Genomic DNA, 21624 nt, shown 5'->3' with positions numbered 1-21624 from the left:
TGTTGCAAAAAAATGAAGTATGTCACGTCTAAAAACACAATGAAAACTGATTGTAGTAAAACACAACTCTGAACACTCATGAATACAACAGGTAGATATAATGGAATCAATTAGCTTAAACCTGTGTTTTCAACAAACGAAAAACTCGCACATGTAAGAGCACTAAGATGGATTGTGCAATGCAGTTATCCATACATGACTTAAAATGACATCAAATGTAAGTTGTTTTTGTTATCAATCTTTATATTGGTTTTAATCGTGTTCTGCACTTTTAATCATTTAAAATATTTCCACTGTAATGTAATTTACATGACTTTCAGAGAAAAGTTTTCTGCAAGTTTAGTGATTATTACTATCTATTTTGCCGCAATGAAAATGAGATATAGTAAATCTCATTCTCTGCAACATGCTTAAATCAATTATTAGAGCATTAAGCGCTAAGAGGGCTGTTTAGAGCCAAGCAACACACTAAATGCACCTGATCATCCTTACAGAGTGCCCTGCTCTTGCAGCAGAAGGTCAGATGCTGACGGAATAGGGGGTCGCACCTGCAGGGGAAACTGCTAGACTGCACACAGCTTGCCAGTTAGATACACTGGAGGGAGCTAGAGCTTATAAATTCAGTCTCCCAATCAGTGTCATTGGCAGAGGGAGGGGGCAGAGTTGGGTGTGTAATGGGATGGAACTGATCTGGTACAGAAGGCAACAAAAAAAAAAAATCAGTATCCCTGTGACAAGTGGGTTTGAAAAAATCAGCTGGATTTTAAAAGAAATCATTTGCAACAGGAATTTCTCTCTTGAATATTTGCATTGAAAGAAGAATCTCCTTCTTGCAGCGAATAAGGAATAAAGAATGTACAGAAGCGAGGAAGGGATATAAGTTGTCCTGTACCTGAGCTGCATTTAAGCAAGATGGAAAACTGGTAGACAAATGCATTATGTAAGTACTGCAAGTTTTATATTACTAAAGGCATAAACAATAGCTGCAGCATGTCATTAGTATCTTAAGACAGGAACAGCTTTGCAATCAAAGCTAGAATAGGGCACACAGTGAGGTCAATTGCCCTTAATTGCTAATATATGCATAATTAGCTATTTTTGTAAAAACAATTGCAGCTTTAGAAGAAAACACACTTTTTACAAGTGCAAAAATACTTTATATTTAAATGTGTAGGAAGGCTCTTTAGTTTTATTTATATATTTTGTCTTTTCTTTCTACGTTTCCTAAGTAGTTTGTCACACACTTGATTTTAAAGCAAACATAATAGAAGTACTTTATAGTGAAGTAGACAGCCCAGAACTACCGGTTGTGGAACAAGTGAACACACTGAAATTTAAACTTTAAATGAAGTGTTCAGGATTAAATGTGCAATCTCTAACTTTAGCACTGCGTGTGTAGTAAAACTACAGAGAAAAGAAAATAGATGATGCAATATATAAAAACAATATAAGGTTACAAATGACACCAAATGGGAATACGTGAACAAGAGAAATTTAAGTAATCTAATTGCAAACCTATTATTTTTTTAGATGACTGAAAAGAACTGGTATTCACAATTATAATCATTTTGTATTGGGTAAAAAAAAATGCCAACTTGCAAACCAGAAGAAATGTACTGTATTGATGGATCACGACGAGATGCAGTCTTGGAGAACTTCTATACAATTGGCCAGGAGCTTGGAAGGTACTGAGCCTCTTGGAAAACGATTCCCTCTAAAATCTATATTTTCTAGTTTAAATTGAGATTTAAAAAAAATATTTTTGTTTTACAAATTGTACCTATAAAGCTAAGTTATACAGTATTATCTAAAACTACCATACTGGAAGTAGACTACAAGCATAGATCTTGTTATTAGTATCTACAATAACTCTACAATAACCTCTTACATTCTATAGATCTTTAAATTTACTGCCAGAATTATAGATTTTATGTTATTAATATTTTGTTTGATCTATGGTTTGCCATAGCGTGTATGGCAACATGTGACAGGGAAAGATCAAAGAGGCAGACAGGAAATAGGTTAAGTGGGTTATTGTGTATTAACAACAATGAATGTTGCTTGAACCTGCAGCCCACCAACTCTTGTTGAGATACTACTCCCAGAATGTTTGTGCAGAGAATGATTAAAGCTGTCAGTTACTTTAAAGGATTCCATTTTTTTACACTTGCCACATTGTAAAACCAATGGTTCCCTGTATATTTATGATTAAACCTATTCTGCTTCTTCTGAAGTCAGAGCTAAACTTAGAACAGCCTCAATTAACACTGGTTGCAGAAAATGGTTATTTAAAGTGGACCTGTCACCCAGACATAAAAAGCTGTATGATAAAAGTCCTTTTCAAATTAAACATGAAACCAAAATTCATTTTTATATTAACACATTCAAACCCATTATAAATGCATTTAAAAATCCCAGCTGTCAATCATATACTGGGTGCCCCGCCTCTATGCCTTAGGCATAGAGGCGGGGCAGACAATTACTTAAACTTTCCATTCAGCACTCAAGGAAACAAGTTTTATATCATTTATATAGTATGTGAAATTAATTTTGCTTAACAAACACAATAGAAAAGATATTGGAATTATTTCTTAGGGTGACAGGTCCCCTTTAAAGCAGAAATGAATGATTTCACTGAAAAGCTAAGACACCACAGGACACTGTGGCTAACAACTGAAAAAGAAGATTGGTAGAAGCCAAGATGTGGTGCTAAATTTTGCTATTAGCATTTAAATGAAGCAGAGTATTTTCTAAATGACTCCTGCATGGGAGGAAGAGATCAGCTGTAACACATCTCTGGTATGCTGGTTACTGCATGACAAGCCCAATCACATTTGATATAAATCTGCTTATATTTTTTTTTTCTTTTTTTCCTTGGTAAAAGCCTGATGCTGTCATTGCTTAGCTCAGTTTTATACACTTGTCACAAAGCCTCTATAGATAAACAATGCACTAGTACAGAGAACTGTTTGTTTTCACATAGTAGCCTATTGTCATTGGGTTAGTTCTTGGAGTAAACCCTAGGGAGCTAATGCTGGCTGGATCTCTGGGGATTGCTCTTGCATCTGTCACGGAGCATCTGATCAACAGTTTCTTCACAACAGTCCTTTGACTGCTGGATAAGACAAAACCATCAAGCACAATGCATGTAGTCTATGAATCTTACCAGTTCTAATCATTTTTCATCAATTGCTACATTACTGGTAAATTTTTAACATTGGTAACAGCCTTAGCCAAGTTTTACCATCTAGGTAAGGGAAATACAGGCTGAGTGGCAAGCCATCAGTCACAGCCTATGTTTGTGTAAAAAAAAGAAAAATGACAGGCTGGAACTTGTGTGTGTGTGTGTGTGACAGAGAAGCAGTGATAGAGTGTGAGAGACATACACATACTGTAGATAGGCTTTTTTGGGGGTCTGATTTCCTGGCTATAAGCCCAGCACATAAAGTATATTAAAGAAGAATTAAACCCCCCTGGGGAGAAAAGCCCCACTCAAATGCCCTGCATTGGCCCCTCACCTCTCCCACCCAGCACAGTCCATTATATAGTCACTATTCACTATCCAGTACCATCTTCATTCACTTCCAGGCCTCTTTGTGAAGGACTGCAGAAGTTGTGCAGTTAAAGTTTATTCCGCACTAGCTCCAACTGCGCATGCTCCTGCAGGCTCAGTGTCGGCAAAGAGACACAAAGAGTATCGCAAGTGAGTTTATTTCAGTTGTTCAAATAGGGGCACTTTTCTATTAATGACTGTGCATAGTGGGAGAGGTTGGGAGAGGTTAGGAGGTTCATGGAGGGCAGTTGAGTGGGGTTTTTTTTTAGTTCTCCTTTAACAAATGGTAAGTGCAACAAGGTATGAACAAGCAGTTATGTTCATTTTACTATCATATTGGGTACAACCAGCAATTTCAGAATTTATTCTAATTTTTATTTTTAAAAAAATATGGGATATGGAATGCTTGGGACACTTTTTTTCAGATAAGGAGTTCTATGATTTGGATCTCCATACATCTGCTACAAATTATTTAGACATTAAATAAACACAGTAGGATTGTTTTGCCACCAATATGGATTTATTTTTAAAATTAGAAAAATTTGTTTAAAATTAACTTTATGGGAGATGAACTTCATGTAATTTTGAGCTTTTTGGATAGGTTTCCACTGTATTTACCCGTACAAGGAATTTTAGCCCAAATATATAAATTCCTGGCAAAACTTTAAATTACATATTGGTGATTATTTACTGCCCCTAGCTAAGTGCTGCTTAAGGCTAGATTCTTACCTTGGCTTATGGTAAAATCACCCAGCTTTACATGGACAGAGTGCACCATGTAATGACTACATAAAAAGTCATTTTGTAGTGAAGTAAATGCCTTACCACAATAAGACTGAGGTAGATGAAACTTAAATAACAACTGCAAATGTACATTATAATGAACATTTGATTAATTACTTAAATGATCTATGTCTGCAGGGGTGCTACCTCCACAGTATTTAAATGTGAAGAAAAGGGAACCAAAAAACTGTATGCTGCAAAAAAAATTAAAAAAACTGTAAGTATCACCAGTAACTAATGCATTCTTATGCATGCTTGTTGCAGTTTTTGTTAGTCTTCAGTTAGAAATCCCATTTAACTGCCAAAATATTATTTCATAATAAAAAAAGTCATTCTAATTCTCTAAGAAAAGGTTTCAGGTACCGATTCTGGAAGCAATGAAGAATGTAGTCAGCTGATTAATAGACTTTGAAGAGAACTGATTTTTGTTATAAATAAAATTGAAACTACTGAAAATATGTAATTAACATATATTGGAAACATATTGCTTAAAAATTACATTTTATTTCTTTGGACCAAAACAACAATGTTTTAGGGTGCAGATCCTATTGAATAATTGTATTCTAATCATCTGATTTTAGCCATACAGACAAATCGAGAAAGTTATGCCTGACTCTATATCTGCCAGGCAGGCTATACAGGGGTCAATATGCTCCACATTTGGTCTGGAGTGGCTGGGGCAGAAGCCAGTATCAGCCCATGTATGGCTCAGGTTTAAAGGAACTGGGTGAAATGTAATCTATAAAGGCTGGAGAGGACAGATGTCTAACATAATAGCCAGAACTCTACTCCCTGCTTTCAGCTCTCTAACCTCTTTGTTAGTCAGTGACTTTAGGGGGGCCACATGGGACATAACTGTTCAGTTAGTTTGTGAGACCGCAGGTCAGATTCAAATGCAAACTTACTGAACAGTTATGTCCCATATGGCCCCTCCTCATGTCACTGATTAGCTACTGACTGCTAACTGCTTAGAGAGCTGTAAAGGAAGAAGAAGAGTTCTCGCTATTATGTTAGACATCTGCCCACTTCAACCCTTATAGTTTACATTTTTGTTTAAAAACTATTGCAACCCTATCTTGGCTAGTATTTGGCAATTCCGGCTAGTAGGTATGAGCACGGGCACATATGACTCCAACACACAGGTGTGGCCTTCGCTAAGTGGAAGGTTTGCACATATGAGATGTTGCAGAACTACAACTCTCCACTGCCACAGACAGTATATAATGTAATTATGGATGCCAGAGGTTCTTTTATATTGAAATAGAACTTGGTTTATTTATGGTACACAGCATATGCAGGATTAATACTCACAGCATTGAGGTAGGATAGCACAAATGTCAAATGCAGTTGCAAAGTAGCAGAACAGTATGACACCACGGTGGAGATAGATGTGGGGAATAGCCAGGAGTCCCAAGGGTGTCTGCCTTTACTGGACCGGATCCCAATAGCCAACGGTGGTTCAGGGGTTAATAACAGCCTGCTAAATAGTCTTGCTAAATAGCCCTGAACTAAGTCACACTCCTAAAGCGTGCTATAACAGAGTCTAACCTGCAAATGACTACACCCCATTCACGGGGTCCCTGATCCCTGACTTAAAATCACTAGATGGATTTGGCTTCCTCTAGGGCACAGACTTCTGGGCCTAGTTGGGGTCCCAGGCTCAATGTGCAACCTTCTCTGGATGATAGGAATGCCAAAGAGGAAGTGCCCACTCCCTGCAAATCACTATATTACAGTGTGCAGGAAGTGGTCATCCTAACTAGGGCCAATAAGAGCATAGTTACAGATAACTAAAGTGGCAACATTACATTCTGCTCAGCAACAGCAGAGAATGAATTGTAGGGCTAAGACCATAGTGAGCTTAATTCCTATGGGTCCCTACACTATATTGAAAACATATATTATTTTGTGTGGTCTATCTATTTTACCCAGTTTCATTTTTACACTGAACTATTCCTTTAAAGAAAATATTTGTTATGTTGGTTTTTAGAACATCTTCAGCTCACCCAAAGCATCTTTGAATTGAATAATCAACGGCAGAACAACCACAACTATGAAAATACCATTAACCATTGACTGCCGGTATCCATTGAGGTTAAAATGGAAATTTGGAGTGATTATCACTTAATTGTAGAATTTAGCATTATTTTTACTGCAAAGTTCAGTGGATCTATGGTCTGCCATAATAAGGGTGTTTCGATCAAAATGCCATTTGCGTCATCACTGTTGCTTTTTCTCAGTGGGCATGGTTTAAACATGACAACCAAATAAAATGGCATATACGATATAAATATGAAAAATGATGACATATAAACTATCAGAAACTTATCATATACATTTTTATAAACATTGCTTAGTGATACCATCTGTTATGATGGAGAGAATACTGTTATTTCACTGTAAAATATAAGCATATTTCTTAGTGACCTTTAAATACAGTGAGCTGTATAAATTCCCTCAAAATACAACCTCATATTATTATATATCTACAGTGTATGTAACTCTATAGTGGCTATATTATTGTATTGTAGATTTTAATAGAGTTGCAGTATTCCTATATACAATTTAGAATGTAAAGACAATCAACCCCAGGCCCAGACTGGTAACCTGCTGATTCTGGCAAATGCCAGAGGGGCTGCTGAAAGTAGCATAGACATTACTAAGTGGGCTTGTGGAAGGCTATTTTGGCCTCTGTGTACGTGAAATGCCAGGGCCTATATTGAATGCCAGTCCAGACCTGATCAACCCTTTCTCTGAGTTTTAGCTGTAATATGGTTTTCACGTTTGCAAATTATGCCATTATTAAGTCATGGCATTTAACCAACTTTATTTCTTTCAGATTGATCTTAAAATTGTAAGAACAGAAATTGGAGTTTTGCTACGTCTCTCACATCCAAATATTGTAAGTCAGTTTAGATAAGTCTTATTCAACTCAATCAATATCAATGTAGAGGGTCTTTCCAAAGAAGACAATTATGTAGTTAGCCTAATTTAGAGAACACTGGCTCAGTAGCTAAAGAGTGGGAGTCATAAAAAAGAGATTTCTGTTTTTCTGTAAAAAAAAGTTCATTCCATTAGCAACCTGATCAAAATAATGGTTTGTGCATTAGGATGACCTAAAACATTGCAGAAACTGCACTCTAATGCATTTGTTTAGTATAATTTAGCATTTGCATAGATATATTTCACCATATTTCCTCATATTTTTGAAATGTTTGAATTTCCTAACCTAACTCCTCATAGCACCTATAAAAATATCTCATGGGGATGTGCGGTAATAAGCATCTTACAGAGAATAATGGCTATGTCCCCATGATACACATTTGCTTAGTTTAATGATGGTTATTGTGCTAAATTGGTAAGCAGTTTCTCTCATTTTAGTGGGGGTATTAAAAGTGTCTCATTTGTTTGTATTTCAGATTAAGTTAAAAGATATCTTTGAGACTTCTGCAGAAATCACTTTAATTCTTGAACTAGTGACAGGTGGAGAACTTTTTGACAGGTAAGAAGACAGGTAACTAGATAGCGAAGCCTTGTTATATTACAAGTTTCTTTAAAACCTTAATAAAAGTGTGTTATTGCTTCAAATGGTGGGAGATGGTGAATGGTGAAAAAATAACTGGGGGACAGGAAACGTGGAGAGAGAGAAAAGCACAGTCAACCTTTCCAGCCACTACAACTGCACGATACACATAGGGAAAATATATTACACAGTTGCAAGAAACCTTACCAGACTTAAATAATTGCTCTTAAATGTGTACATGTAGTTATTACCATTGCAGCATGGAAACAGACAAGTTCACCATCTCCTCCATTTTCACTATCTCACCACTATAAAAAAAATGGGAGTATATTTATTGGAAGGATTCAAAGCAACTGCATTTAATGGATAACTGCAACCCTTTATAACCATGGTATTTTTTGCAGTTATCAGTTGCTAAAGTCCTGTTTCAATCAATGAGATGCTGTTGTTTGGGTAAATTTGGTTGGTGTGGGTTGGAAATGTTTTATTTGGATCAAGTTTAAGATTGTGTAATGTAATGCAGTAATCCACAAAAGTACCTGCTATCTCATATGGTCTATAAAACAATGTTTCCTTTGTGGGAGAAAACTACCCCCATTTTGCTTTTGGAGGAAGAGACCTGTCCTAAACAGTGAGATTTAACAATTTTTTTGCAAAATTATGTGGTTGCATTTGTTCTTTGTTTAGGTTTTGTAATTGGTTTCTTTTTTACTATGAAGGTATTTATTTGTTGATTTTGTGCTTATCTAGGGTTGCCACTTTTTACCTTGGAAAAAACAGCCAATGTGGCAGGCAAATGACATTGGGGACAGAGCAGGGACATATGGGGGTAAAGCTGTGATATCAGCGGTTGGTATTGGACAGATTTTTGTTTCGGTTTCACAATGCTGATACCAGGACAGTTATGAATCAAGCAGCCCCCATGTTTAGTATGTGTTAACAAGACTGTGCCCCCAATGTTTAGTATGCACAAAAGAGATTTTATAATTTATGGAAAATTATTGTGTGTAGCATGCACTAGATAGGTCCACAATATTGTCACTGGGGTCAGGAGAATATATGAGCCACTGGCAAAGTTTGACAACTTCTCTCACTACCTAACTTTGTCACACTCTTTGCTTACGTGGCCCTGGGCCCCAGCTGTATGTGGGCTCTGCTCATGATTCAAGCCAAAAAGCAGGTTAAGATACTAACTGGGTTAAAGAATAAGGAAAGTTACAATCACTGGGGGGTGCCAAATATTAGGCTCCCCCTCAGTGATTGTGATCAATTACCTGATACCCCTGGCCGGTGCTCCCATTAGCAGAAAACTGCAACAGCCTGGGGTTTATACGACTGAGCAATCCTCTTCCTTCACTTAATAAGAACTGGTTACATTACCCTTGAAGCCATTATTATAGAATAGAATATAATAGAATATCTTTATTGTCATTGTCACGTGAACAATGAAATTTACAGAAACACAAAAAAGGACAACTCAAAGCGAAAGCATTTGCAACAATACCGGCAATACATCAATCTTTCATATTTAGGGCCATAATTGCTTTTGAATAGAAGCTGTTTCTCATCCTATTTGTTCTATTTGTTAGAGCTGTAAATGTGTTCCAGGGTGGGGAGTGAACAATCAATTATTTCCTCTGCTGACCTAACAACCCTATTTAGTGCTTTTGCATCTTTAGAAGTGCAGCCACCAAACCACACACATAGTCCATACGTAAGTATGCTTTCAATGGAACAATGATAGAAGGCAAGAAGCAGATTTTTAGGAAGATGTTTTTCCTCAAAATCCTCAGAAAGTACAGTCTCTGCTGCGCTTTCTTTAACAACCCCTTGATGTTTGCACTCCAAGTCAGATTGTCTTCCAATTCCATTCCCAGAAATTTAAACCCCGAAACCCTCTCCACATTTGTTCCATCAATAATGAGTGGTTCAGTGTTGGTCTTATTTTTTCTAAAATCGACAACTAGTTCCTTGGTTTTCGCAGTATTTAGGAGCAAGTTGTTGGCTCTGCACCACTCCGATAGCCGCTCAACCTCATCCCTTTATATTATGACAGGGTTGTAGGGGTTGGTAGGGACGTGAACAACAGTATGATGGAAGAGGAAGAGTGTAAATCATCTACAGTAGATGGAAAGGGCTGGTGCCTTGATAAATTACTACCAGGTCAGCCTCATGGCCTATAGTTTCATGAAGTCTGTAAATCTGTGCCCACAGACTTTATTCACATTGCCATAAGAACATGTTGTATTCCCAGTCTGTCTCTGATGTCTCATGTGATCTCTCCTCACCCTTAAAAAACATTCTTCTTTTATCTTTCTGTAGGATAGTAGAACGTGGCTATTACAGTGAACAGGATGCTGCATGTGTTGTACAGCAGATTCTGGAAGCAGTTGCCGTGAGTTTAAAATTGCAGAACTTTTCTTTATGCAGAGTTTACAATTGCAGAACATTTTATGCTTTTAAAAGAAGTAAAGTTAAAATCACTAGGGAGTGCCAAATGTTAGGCGCCCCCAATGATTACAATAATGTACCTGATTCTCCGGGCTTGTGTTCCCTTCGCTGAAAACTGCACCAGCCATTTTTTGTAGGAGTGCCAAAAAGCAATCCTTTTCACTTCTTCATTCTTTATGCCAGCAAATTTCTGGCATCACTCTTCTGTGCATGTGCTAGCCCAGATAGAATTATGAAGAAGTAAAGAAGATTCCTCCGTGTTGCTCCTACGGAAATATCCTGGGACGGTGTAGTTTTCAGCAAACAGGAGCACTGACCCAGGGTATCAGGTAAGCTTTTGTTGTCACTGGGGGGTGCCTAACATTTGGCACACACTAGTGATTTGGACACATTAGTCATCACGACTTTACCCTCAGAGTTATTAGTTATTAGTTTTCCCTTTCTGTTCTGACACCAATTAGCAAAAATCAATTCTCCTCCAGGTTAGTCAGCTGGCTTTGGAGTCAGAACTAGAAGTGCATTGAATATAACCAGCCAATGCGGTACACTACCAAACACTGGCATAACAAAAGGGAACAGCGCAACCAACAGTTGGTGCTAGGGGTGTGAAAGTGAGCCACAGAATATTTTAAAAAAATAGGTGATGTGCAATATCAATTAGGATCAGCTACCACTTTGGTTGTGCTCCAACACTTAATAGGTAAAACATTTTCATACAAATAAACATTTTCTATAATACTGTATATTATGAGTGTATGTGGGAGACAGGTCATCTTTATCAATGTTTGGTAGCCACTGCTGCCAGGCCTGTATTTGTGCTAAGATGGGGATGTGAAGGGATGTAATGAGGTAGCAATAATTGCTGAAAAGCAAGTTCCTGGCAGTACAAAGAACTACAAGGCACAATTTGAATTGTATCTTATTTCCAGGAATTTGTATTTTTCTGCTCTCTTTTAATCTAACATTATCATGAAATGCAACTTCTTTTTGTCTTTAAAATAAATATTTTTTTTTTACATTCTCAGTATCTACATGGAAATGGAGTTGTTCATCGGGATCTGAAACCAGAGAATCTTCTCTATGCAGACATGACTCCAGACTCCATTTTAAAAATTGGTAAGTGAGCCTCAGGGATATGGCACACTTGCAATTTTGTCAGCAGCAGCAGCTGGTCATATAATCAAGCTATTAAACGAAATGTTCAGTAAAGTTACCATTGCTTCAGGCATACTTAAAGATCAAAGTCTTTCTTAAGCTAAAAGTCCAGAATTTACCCAGTACTATGTGAACAAAAATAAAGCTAGGGCAGCACTTTAATTTTAATTTCTAGACTAATATGTAAATACTCAAGTCATGAATATGCTGTAAAATATATCCTTATAAACAGTGCTTAGTGATGTCATCAGTTATAAACAGTGCTAAGTGACATCACATGAATCATGACACCTTTTGTATTATAATTTCGATTTTGCCCTGCTTAGTGCAAGAAATAACAAAAACCATATATGTCTGTGAAGATTCCCATTCAGCCAGGTCATGATATACACTATCTAGTGGAATTAAGTCTAAAGCAACTGGACATGAGCCCAGTTTTCTTGAAAACGTTCAGATGGTGAAACATTAGTGCATACAGAACAAGCAATATTCATTAAATGGATGTTGAAAAACAGTGGATTGGATTGGGATTTAAATTGGCCCTGGTGTTTCAAGTACACAGTGTCCCCCCCACCAGCCCACCCAAAAATTGTAATCTCTGTCCTGATCCATTAAAATCACCACATGTAAAACACTTTACATGTGGCAATGCCGGGAAATGGCATTAAAATTTGTTTTTTCTTCATGTTTTCAGAGGATTGTGTACTCTGTACGCAGCGCTGTACAGTAGAATTAAAAAGTTTTATATGCAGTGATTCTAATAAATCAGGAAAGAAAGGTATTTTGTCACACATGGGAGAGGAGATTTCTCACAGGCAACAAACCACCCCCCCTAAAGGGAAGGTTGACATGGCATACAGTATAAGCAAATGTTAGGCCAGTGCTGAAAATATAAGATTAAGTAGGTAAATATGCCAGAGAAAAGAAATTTTAAAGGGAATTATAATGACACTATACAAATCTAGTTTTCTTTCCATATTAATAATTCTCAATATTCAATTATTTGAAAGCGGACTTTGGACTGTCCAAAATGATTGATGACCAGGTGGCCATGAAGACAGTATGTGGTACTCCAGGATACTGTGGTGAGTAGCAAAGATACTTTAAGTAAAACATTTCTCTTGGAAAATTCATCATGTAAAGCTATTTTGATATATTTGCAGCCCCAGAGATGTATTCCTTCCTCTTTGAATCATAAGACTAATAAAGTACTATATGCTTGACTACAATAATGTCAGTTTCACAGCTCTGCTGTGCTATATGGGTGCTATACTATGTATAAATGCTAATATGGTTTTGATCCAATTGATATTAAGGCTTCCATAAATAAGTCTTCAGGTAGGGGATTTGTTATCTGAAAACCTATTATCCACAAAGCTGTCTCTCATAATAAAACTGTACCTTGTACTTGATCTGTACTAGGATATAATTAATCTTTATTGGAAGCATATTGGGTTTATTTGGGGGGATTAACATTCCGATTTTTGTAGTTTTATATTTTGTAAAACCACGACTAAGCAAATTTCCACAAAAGGTTGTTTACTAAAAATCCAAATGGAAAAAGCATAATTGGAAAAAAGTTGCCGTTTTTTCATTTTTCTGAGCCTTTTTTTGTTCATGCTTTTTCAATTCGAACTTTAAGAATTTAAGGAAGATCTTCCAAATGTAAAAGGGACATCTGCCATTGACTTCTACATGATCTCAAGAGGTTTTTCCTGATGTATTTTTTCATTTGAAATGATCACATTTTTGTTGAATAATAAATTGCAACAGACACAGGGTTTTTTTTCTGTGACAAAATCGGGTTTTCAGTGACAAAAAATCAAGCAATATTAAACACCCCCTAGTGTAACCAAAGCCTTAAAAATTCCAAAATTTTCGTATTCTTTTGCGCAAAATACTTTTTTTAATGGAAATTTAACAATTTAACAAAACCACGAAAAAGTTGTGGGATTTTAACGAAATTTACGCATACGTTACTTAATGTTCTATAAGCTAGAAAAAATTTAGAAAAATACAAATTTTTCTCAAAAATTGTTTATTAAATGTGCCCCTAGGTCATTAAAATGATTGTGGAGGAGGTGTATGCCATTTAACTCTTCATATACATAAATTGCTGGGCTCTGATACTGGCTTGTTCCTATACTAAGAAAGCTTCCTGTGACTTTAAGACTCCTTCTTTGCCCCCCTCCCTGCAGTGTTCCCTCTAAGGTGCGCTTCTGTGTGCACAAACAAATTTTAAGGCCATCGAACACATCAAATTGCGGTAAAAACACAAAATTTTATATCTATTTTGACGTGAGCACACTGCTTTTAAAAATGCGCACACAAGTTTAAATTGTGTGAACAAAAGATTTTTTTTGGGCACATAGCCGAGAAGGAACATTGCCTCCCTGCCTGCCTCATTTGTTACTGCCAAATGTTTCCCCTATGTGTGTACCAGATATAAAAATGTAGTAGCACAGTATGGTTGACAGATGCCAGGACAGGTGCCATGTCTATCCTCACACTAGTTTCTCCTACTGAGGCCTTTTTCTACTTTAGATTCTGAGCCCCATTCACCCATTCCAGCAAGTGGGCTTCAATGATCCCTTTTAAAAGATTAGGGACACCTGACATCCCTGGACAATAGAATAACTACCAGGGAACTCTCACCTGAAAATGGAACCAACTCCCCCACCCAAATGTCAACTACCTCAACTCTAAGCTCTCACCTATAACCCATATAACATACTTTCACTCTTCCTATTGAAAGCAGCATTATAACAATAATGCAATAGCCCTAAAAGTTCACACTGGCACATATTTCAAATTTTTTAATGATAAATATTTAAAATACCTGAGGTGTGCAAAGCAAATGTATTCCGCCTTTCGAGTGATAACTCACAAAATGCTCCAGAGATATGCCTATATCTCTTGTAACTTAAATTTTATTTGGTTTTTGACAGCATAATTTTTACATACAGTATTTGTTTCTTCAAGGTGTAGTATTATACATTGTATGATCAGTAACAGATATCGTATGATGTAAAGTCAGGTCAAATTTTTATACATGTAAATAAAATAAAGGAAGGGGGGGAAAATTCAGGGGAATAAACAAATAAGATACAGTTGTACTAGTAACAGTTCTAAAGTGTTTCCCAGAGGAGAGAGTCAAAATATAACTTTTTTTCCATATGTTCTCTTATCCGTTAATGCAGGTGGGGTAATGTCCCTTATTACATAGGTCTGTTCCTATGAAGTGCATGATTTTGGGAAATAAAATAGTCCCATTTTGACCATACTTTTTCATATTGCGGGGTTGTTCCCCTAAGTCTTGCTGTCATTTCTTCTAGTAATTTCATATCCTGTATGCGGGATATGACCTCTCCTACGCTAGGGGATTCTAGGGACTTCCACTTGGAAGTAATCGACAGTCTAGCTGCCGTGTATATATAATTTAGAAGCTTTTGCTCTGAATGTGGGATATGTGGGTGGGGTAGGGCTAGTAAAGCATTGGCAGCATCAATGGGAATGTCCCAGAAGAAAATCTTAGCAGCAATGCTCTTAATGTTCTTCCAAAATTCCGCCAATTTTGGGCACTGCCACATAATGTGGAGGAGAGTGCCCTCTTGTCCACATGCCCTCCAGCACATGGTTGAGATGTCTGGGAATATTTTATTGAGCTTTACTGGGGTGTGGTACCAGTTAAATATCGTTTTATAAACACTCTCCTTTTGCCTTACACATGTTACATTCTTTCTTGCATTTTCCCAGATATCTTCCCATTGGTCTAATGTTAAAGTGGTAGACAATTCAGTTTCCCAATGTATCATATATCTATGTTTAGGGAAGGGGTCCCCTGCTAATGTATTTAGGATAGAGTAAATGTTAGATATTAGAGCTTTCTGGGGTAGCCCATATGTGCTCAATTTTTCAAACGAGGTCAGAGGAGTAGGGAGGGTTGATCTAATGTCGAGAGATTGGATAAAGTGGGTAATCTGCATATGCTCAAAGTACCAGTTTGCCGGGATTTGGTATTTCCCTTGGAGCTCAGTGAATGTATATGGTTTGTAAGTGAGGGGATTAATATAATCATAGAGTCTAAAAAGATTTTTGGAGCTCCAACGTTTTTGAAAGGATTGAGAGAGTCCTGGTGGGAATTGAGGGTTGGCTAGAACTGGTCTTAGGATGCCTAGGGATCCCTTCAAGGGTGCCTTTTTGCAGCATCGGTCCCATATCTGAAGGGTAAATTTAATTGCCTGTAGGGTATTTGATGGTAGTCCGGTTGGTTTCTGCATTTGCCAAAGGAGGGAGTTTGGGTGGGTCGGAGTCAAGGTTAAAGATTCAATAAGTGCCCATTTCGATGTTGGCATAAACGTGGTCCACCCTAAAACCTGGCGTAGATGCGCCGCTTCATAGTATCTGATAATGTTTGGCACTGCCAGGCCGCCTTGGGATCTACCTGCCATCATTACCGTTTTAGGCACTCTGTGCCTTGATTTGCCCCATATGAACTTAAAGAACATCTTTTGAATATTTCGTAGGGTTGTGTTTGAGACCGGCACTGGGAGAGTTTTGAATAAATAAAGCAGCTTTTATCGTCATTTTTAGGGCTGCTATTTTGCCCAACCATGATATGGTATATGGGCTCCATTTATTTATCAAGTTGTGTATAGATATGCCTATATCTCAAATCCACTTGTCAGCTTAGAGGGTCGCTTAAACATATAATGCATGAAAAGGTCCGGACTTTCCATGTATTTTTGCCATTTTGCAAACTTTTGGCCAGATTTTATCATCACTGTTGTTAAGGGTTCATATGTCAGTGTGTTCCCATGCGGTTGCTTTTATCTGCACTCCAATAGACGGGAAAGCAGCTTATTGACTCAAAGAAATCTGTGTTAAAGTGTACATTTCCCCTACAGAAGAATTGGCTCAGCTAACTCCAAGGGGCACATTTACTAAAATCCGATTTCTTTCTTGGCTTAAAGCACAATATGGTAAAAATTCGGAGTAACCACGATAATTTCTGATGTTCTAAAATGTCATTATTGGTCTTACGTTAATTTTGTAATTGCGTTCCGAAAGTCACAACATTTTTGTGCCGAAAAGTTCATTAAGCCATGAAAACCTTGCTTGCTTTGATGCCTTCCATGTTAGGCTTTGGAAGCCTTCCATAGCTTTTGACAGATCAAATCTGGTGAAAAGATGAAAAGTTTAACCAAAGCTATAATAAATTTTGCGCAAAGTATATTTTTTTTATGGAAATTTAACGATAACCACGAAAAAGTTGTGGAATTTTAAGGAAATTTTCACATACATTCCAAAATGTTCTATAAGTTAGAAAAATTACGAAATGTACAAATGTACTTACAAATACCACTGTGTAAGTGTTCCTACTGCAAGCCAATAATCTTTAACAATGCATTTTTACAGTAATACATATAACATAACATATTTGTTTATGCTTTGTTTACAGCACCAGAAATTCTTTTTGGCTCTCCTTATGGGCCAGAAGTGGATATGTGGTCTGTTGGCATCATTACATACATTTTGTAAGTTTCTTCTAGTAGAATTGCATTGTCTGCTGTTGGTGGGGTGCATGAACCGCTGTAGTGTCTTCATTCAAAAGTTATACAGTTTCACAATAGGCTCCATTAACTCAGGCATTCCCTTGCATTTGAACGTTTAACAATCCACCACAGTGGAACACATGAAAAAACACTTGTCTTAAGGATAGGATGGGCATATGCAGAAGTCACACATTAGTAGTCTAACATGAGGCATTTGGGCCGATTCACTAAAGGCCGAAAAAACACGTCATTTTTAGCATGCGTTAAAAATATTATCACTTCTTATATTTGGAGAATTAATGATTGATTCAAAAAAAGGACACTTGTCTGATTTAAGAAGCGATTTTATTGTCGTTATGTATCTTGCAATGACATTTTTTTTAAGTGATAATTTAAACCATGCAATATATTTATGCGTTATTTCATAGCATGCGATATTAGCACACGCTATTGCACACATAACCGTTACTTTCTGAAAACTACCGTTCTGAAAATTACCATTTCCCTGAAAACTGGAGGATGCAGCACTCTAGGGCAAAGACATACTTGATTCTCTTCTTCAGATTCCAGAAAAAATCTGACTGCAAACTCCATCTTGTCACCACAATCACCAGCTGTAATGTTGTTTAACTAATGCTAATAAGTAATACGTTTCACAGTAATTATCGCCACATTTTATGCTTTTAACTCTTAAAATATGTCTTTGAAATATGCGTTTATATAGTATTATTTCTATTAGATGATTATCGCAATGCGATGGACATAACGCTGTGTGATAATTGCGATTTTTGCACATGTGACATGAGTAGTAACACATGCAAAATGACTTTGATGAATCGTGAATTACCGAAAACTTTTTAACGCATAAAACAATGCGTTAAGTGTTAATGACCTTTAGTGAATTGGCCCCATCAAATGCTGGTTAGTATGTTAGCCATATTCATTGATTATGTAATATGTATAAAATGCAACTTTAAATGTGTCCTCCTTTTTTTACTAGATTATGTGGGTTTGAACCGTTCTTTGACCCACGGGGAGATCAATACATGTACAGCAAAATCCTAAATTGTGACTTTGAGTTTGTGTCTCCCTGGTGGGATGAAATCTCTCTAAATGCCAAGGATTTGGTATGTAAAATAATCAACTTTTTTTTGTCAAATTCAGAAAGTTGGAATTAAATTGTAAAACATCTTATTTTACCTTTTGTAATGTAAAGAAAATTTGGAATAAGGTGGTATCAAAAGTCTGAAACTAGCACTGAATTGTGTGCATATATTATTATAATATTTTTTAGCACTCTCCAGTATTCAAATACAGTATTACAGTATTGGACACTTTTGTGTATTCCCCCAGTACAGGCCAGAAGTGAGTTTGTGTAAACAGGTGTAACAGGTAAATGATTTCTTCCATAGTTATACAAGCTGCCAGACATGCTAGGCTACATACATACGTGAACCATCCCTATATTAAACAATGGTGTCATCTTATATGACATATTCAATTATGTCAATCATCTTATATGACATATTCAATTATTCAATAAGAGCAAAAAGGATTCTTGGTACATCAATTAGTATAATGGGAAATTATATCTCAAACATATTATGCAGTTAGAAACCAATAGGTTATAGTATCCAAAGTGTATGAATAAGTGAGAGCAATGGAATAATATCCTCAGGACATTATAAAATCGGGGTAATATTACCTGTTGCTATAGACAGACAGTGAAATACAATGCCAAGTGGCCATTAGAACATGGTGCTCTTCTGTGCTTTGCCACCAGGTTAAAAAATTGATTGTGTTGGATCCAAAGAAAAGAATGACAGTCTCTCAAGCTTTGCAACACCCTTGGGTAACTGGAAAGGCAGCTAAGCTTTCCCATATGGACCGCACCCAAAAGAAACTACTGGAGTTCAATGCTAGGCGCAAACTAAAGGTAAAGAATAAACTTAAATATACAGTAAGTTAAATATAATTCTCGATACTTTTAGGGGCTGATTTACTAACCCACGAATCCGACCCGAATTGGAAAAGTTCCGACATGAAAACGAACATTTTGCGACTTTTTCGTATGTTTTGTGATTTTTTCGGATTCTGTACGAATTTTTCGTTACCAATACGATTTTTGCGTAAAAACGCGAGTTTTTCGTATCCATTACGAAAGTTGCGTAAAAAGTTGCGCATTTTTCGTAGCGTTAAAACTTACGCGAAAAATGCGCAACTTTTCGCGTAAGTTTTAACGCTACGAAAAATGCGCAACTTTTTACGCAACTTTCGTAATGGATAGGAAAACTCGCGTTTTTACGCAAAAATCGTATTGGTAACGAAAAATTCGTAAAGAATCCGAAAAAATCGCAAAACATACGAAAAAATCGCAAAATACCGATCATTACGAAAAAAACGCAGTCGGACTCCATTCGACCCGTTCGTGGGTAAGTAAATCAGCCCCTTAGTATCACATGTTCCATTTATCCTTCAGTTATTTTAACTGGTGAAGGATGTATTCCATCCAGTCATTGTTTCCACTGGATGGAATACACAGTCACAGTTGGCCAGTGACCTTTCTGGACCCCTTCTGACACATGCCTCCTGCTATGAGAAAATTATCTAATCCACCCCTAACATAGAGCTTAATCTACATCTAACATAGAGCTTATTCAAATGTTAACCATGTGAATCATAAAAATGATGCCGTAACTTTCAGCAATCATGAGTGGTTCATAGCAGTATTGGCATTTGCTCAGTGTTTTTCTGCCTACAGGCAAACAAGCCATGTCATATTAGCTGATATGTGATTTACTAAAATATAAATAATTGTGCAGACTAAATAAACTAAATATATACAGGCTTGGTAATAATTAGGGCAATTCTCTTCCACTGCTTTTTTTCTTTTTCAATAGGCAGCTGTGAAAGCAGTAGTTGCTTCAAGCCGTTTAGGAAATCATGGCCACCATGAGAACTCAAGAAATTTACAAACCCCTGAAAATACAAGGTGGTCAGAGAGCTCACAAGAAGGGGCTTCAGAATCCTGTTTGCCAAAAGTCCCTGGAAGTGTGATGGCCAAAGCATCCTCCACCACTGAGCAAAACGTGTCGTCAGAGAGTGCACCTGTGATAGTTGCAAGAAAAAAACTAAAATAGTAGAAGGAAGAAATTCTGCAGCCAGTATGATTTTGTGCACTCTTCTGTCCAGATATTAATCATACTTTCTTGGCCTAATTACACCAATCATGCTAGTTCCATGAAGGTTTTGACACCTTTGGACAGTACAATTCACTTGACGACATAAAGTTGCAGGACTTGGAACATTACTTCCATACATTCATTGTACTGTATATATTGTCTGATTTTGGCAATGAAACATTTGTTTTTTCAGAATATGTCACAATATGTCACTGTTTTTTACACTGTTTATTAGTACACATTATTCTTGTGTTTTTTTGTGTATTAGAATATTATTCTGTATACTAAGTTATTATTCTGCCCCACATTTTAACTTTATTACATGCATATTAAATATGATGATACATGGTATTACTTTACTTTTATATTACCTTAGTGGAAAGACATTTAATGGCAATTTATAATCTTTTAATTGCAAAAATGTTTTGGTTACCTTGTCCATACCTTTTTTTTTTATCCCCAGTGTATAAAATAATGAGTGGGTGTTTATATACTGTAAGCTGATAACACATGAGGAGTTTAAATGTAGAAATATTTTACCCTGGTTTATTCCCACACCCTCATGTACAGTCCTGAAAATGTTTAAATACCCTGAAAATTCTTAGGTGACCTGATAAATAGCATATAGCCTGCTAGTAAGCCCTGTGGGAGTGTGAGAGTTTAAACACTAGCAGTGTGGAGGGCTACTGGATCCCAGCAAAGGTACAGTGACTCTTTGGACTTGTATGTTGTTTTCCAGTCATGAAGCCCAGTACAGAACTGGTCATAGTGAGGGACAAATCTTGTGTTTTAGTTAGAGCCAAAGAGTGACAAAGATTTTGGTTTGGTTTGGTTTATTCATTCATTATTCATTCATTTTTATTCTAGAAGATTAAAGAATTGTCTGTCCCTTGGACGATATATATACTGTATAGCAGTGATCCCCAACCAGTGGCTCGTGAGCAACATGTTGCTCCCCAACCCCTTGGATGTTGCTCCCAGAGGCCTCAAAGCAGAGGCTCATTTTTTAATTTCTGATAATGAGGCAAGTTTTGGAGGCAAAAAACCAAGTATAATGCTAAACAGAGCCTTCTGTAGGCTGCCAGTCCACATAGGGGCTATTAAGTAGCCAATTATAGGTCTTCTTGTTACCCCCATGAACCTTTTTTCATGCTTGTGTTGCTCTCCAACACTTCCTCCATTTGAATGTGGCTCACAGGTATAAAAGGTTGGGGATCCCTGCTGTATAGGTTCAAATACCTGTTTTGTTTTCTTCTGCCTTGATTTATCAAAAGATTACAGTCTTTTCAGGTTTGTCTGTATTTGAATGGTTAAATCTCTAATAACTCTATTTAAACAGTATGAAAAGCGAGTTCACCAATTTGGGCTTACAAAAGAACTGCAGATGCTACAAGGGAACCTCAGAACAATGCTATGCCATCT

The 21624-nt window shown here is 36.9% G+C and overlaps 1 protein-coding gene across 2 annotated transcripts; it reads left to right on the top strand.

Moving 5' to 3' along the window:
- Positions 1–635: 635 nt before the first annotated feature.
- On the top strand, positions 636–20553 carry LOC100496389 (calcium/calmodulin-dependent protein kinase type IV). 2 transcript variants are annotated; one of them, XM_002937377.5, is made up of 12 exons: positions 636–940; positions 1531–1685; positions 4475–4553; positions 7176–7238; positions 7756–7838; positions 10182–10254; positions 11336–11426; positions 12476–12550; positions 16927–17002; positions 18021–18147; positions 18804–18956; positions 19921–20553. In XM_002937377.5, exons 2-12 carry the CDS (start codon positions 1588–1590, stop codon positions 20158–20160), a joined length of 1158 nt encoding a protein of 385 aa, XP_002937423.1. In that variant the 5' UTR covers positions 636–940; positions 1531–1587; the 3' UTR covers positions 20161–20553. The 2 variants fall into 2 exon arrangements, with proteins under 2 accessions (XP_002937423.1, XP_017952361.1); XM_018096872.2 differs by having other exon boundaries at positions 636–953.
- The last annotated feature ends 1071 nt before the right edge of the window (positions 20554–21624 follow it).

This window comes from Xenopus tropicalis, chromosome 1 (genome assembly GCF_000004195.4).
Source record: "Xenopus tropicalis strain Nigerian chromosome 1, UCB_Xtro_10.0, whole genome shotgun sequence".
NCBI lineage: Eukaryota > Metazoa > Chordata > Amphibia > Anura > Pipidae > Xenopus > Xenopus tropicalis.
This window is presented reverse-complemented; position numbering and strand designations above follow the sequence as displayed.

What these genes read in the sequence shown, in the direction of transcription:
- LOC100496389 (XM_002937377.5), top strand. Translation starts at nt 1,588, where the DNA reads ATGCCAACTTGCAAACCAGAAGAAATGTACTGTATTGATGGATCACGA. An exon ending in CAAAAAAAATTAAAAAAACT is followed by an intron (nt 4,554 to 7,175) that starts GTAAGTATCACC and finishes TATTTCTTTCAG; the next exon opens with ATTGATCTTAAAATTGTAAG. An exon ending in GGCATCATTACATACATTTT is followed by an intron (nt 17,003 to 18,020) that starts GTAAGTTTCTTC and finishes TTTTTTTACTAG; the next exon opens with ATTATGTGGGTTTGAACCGT.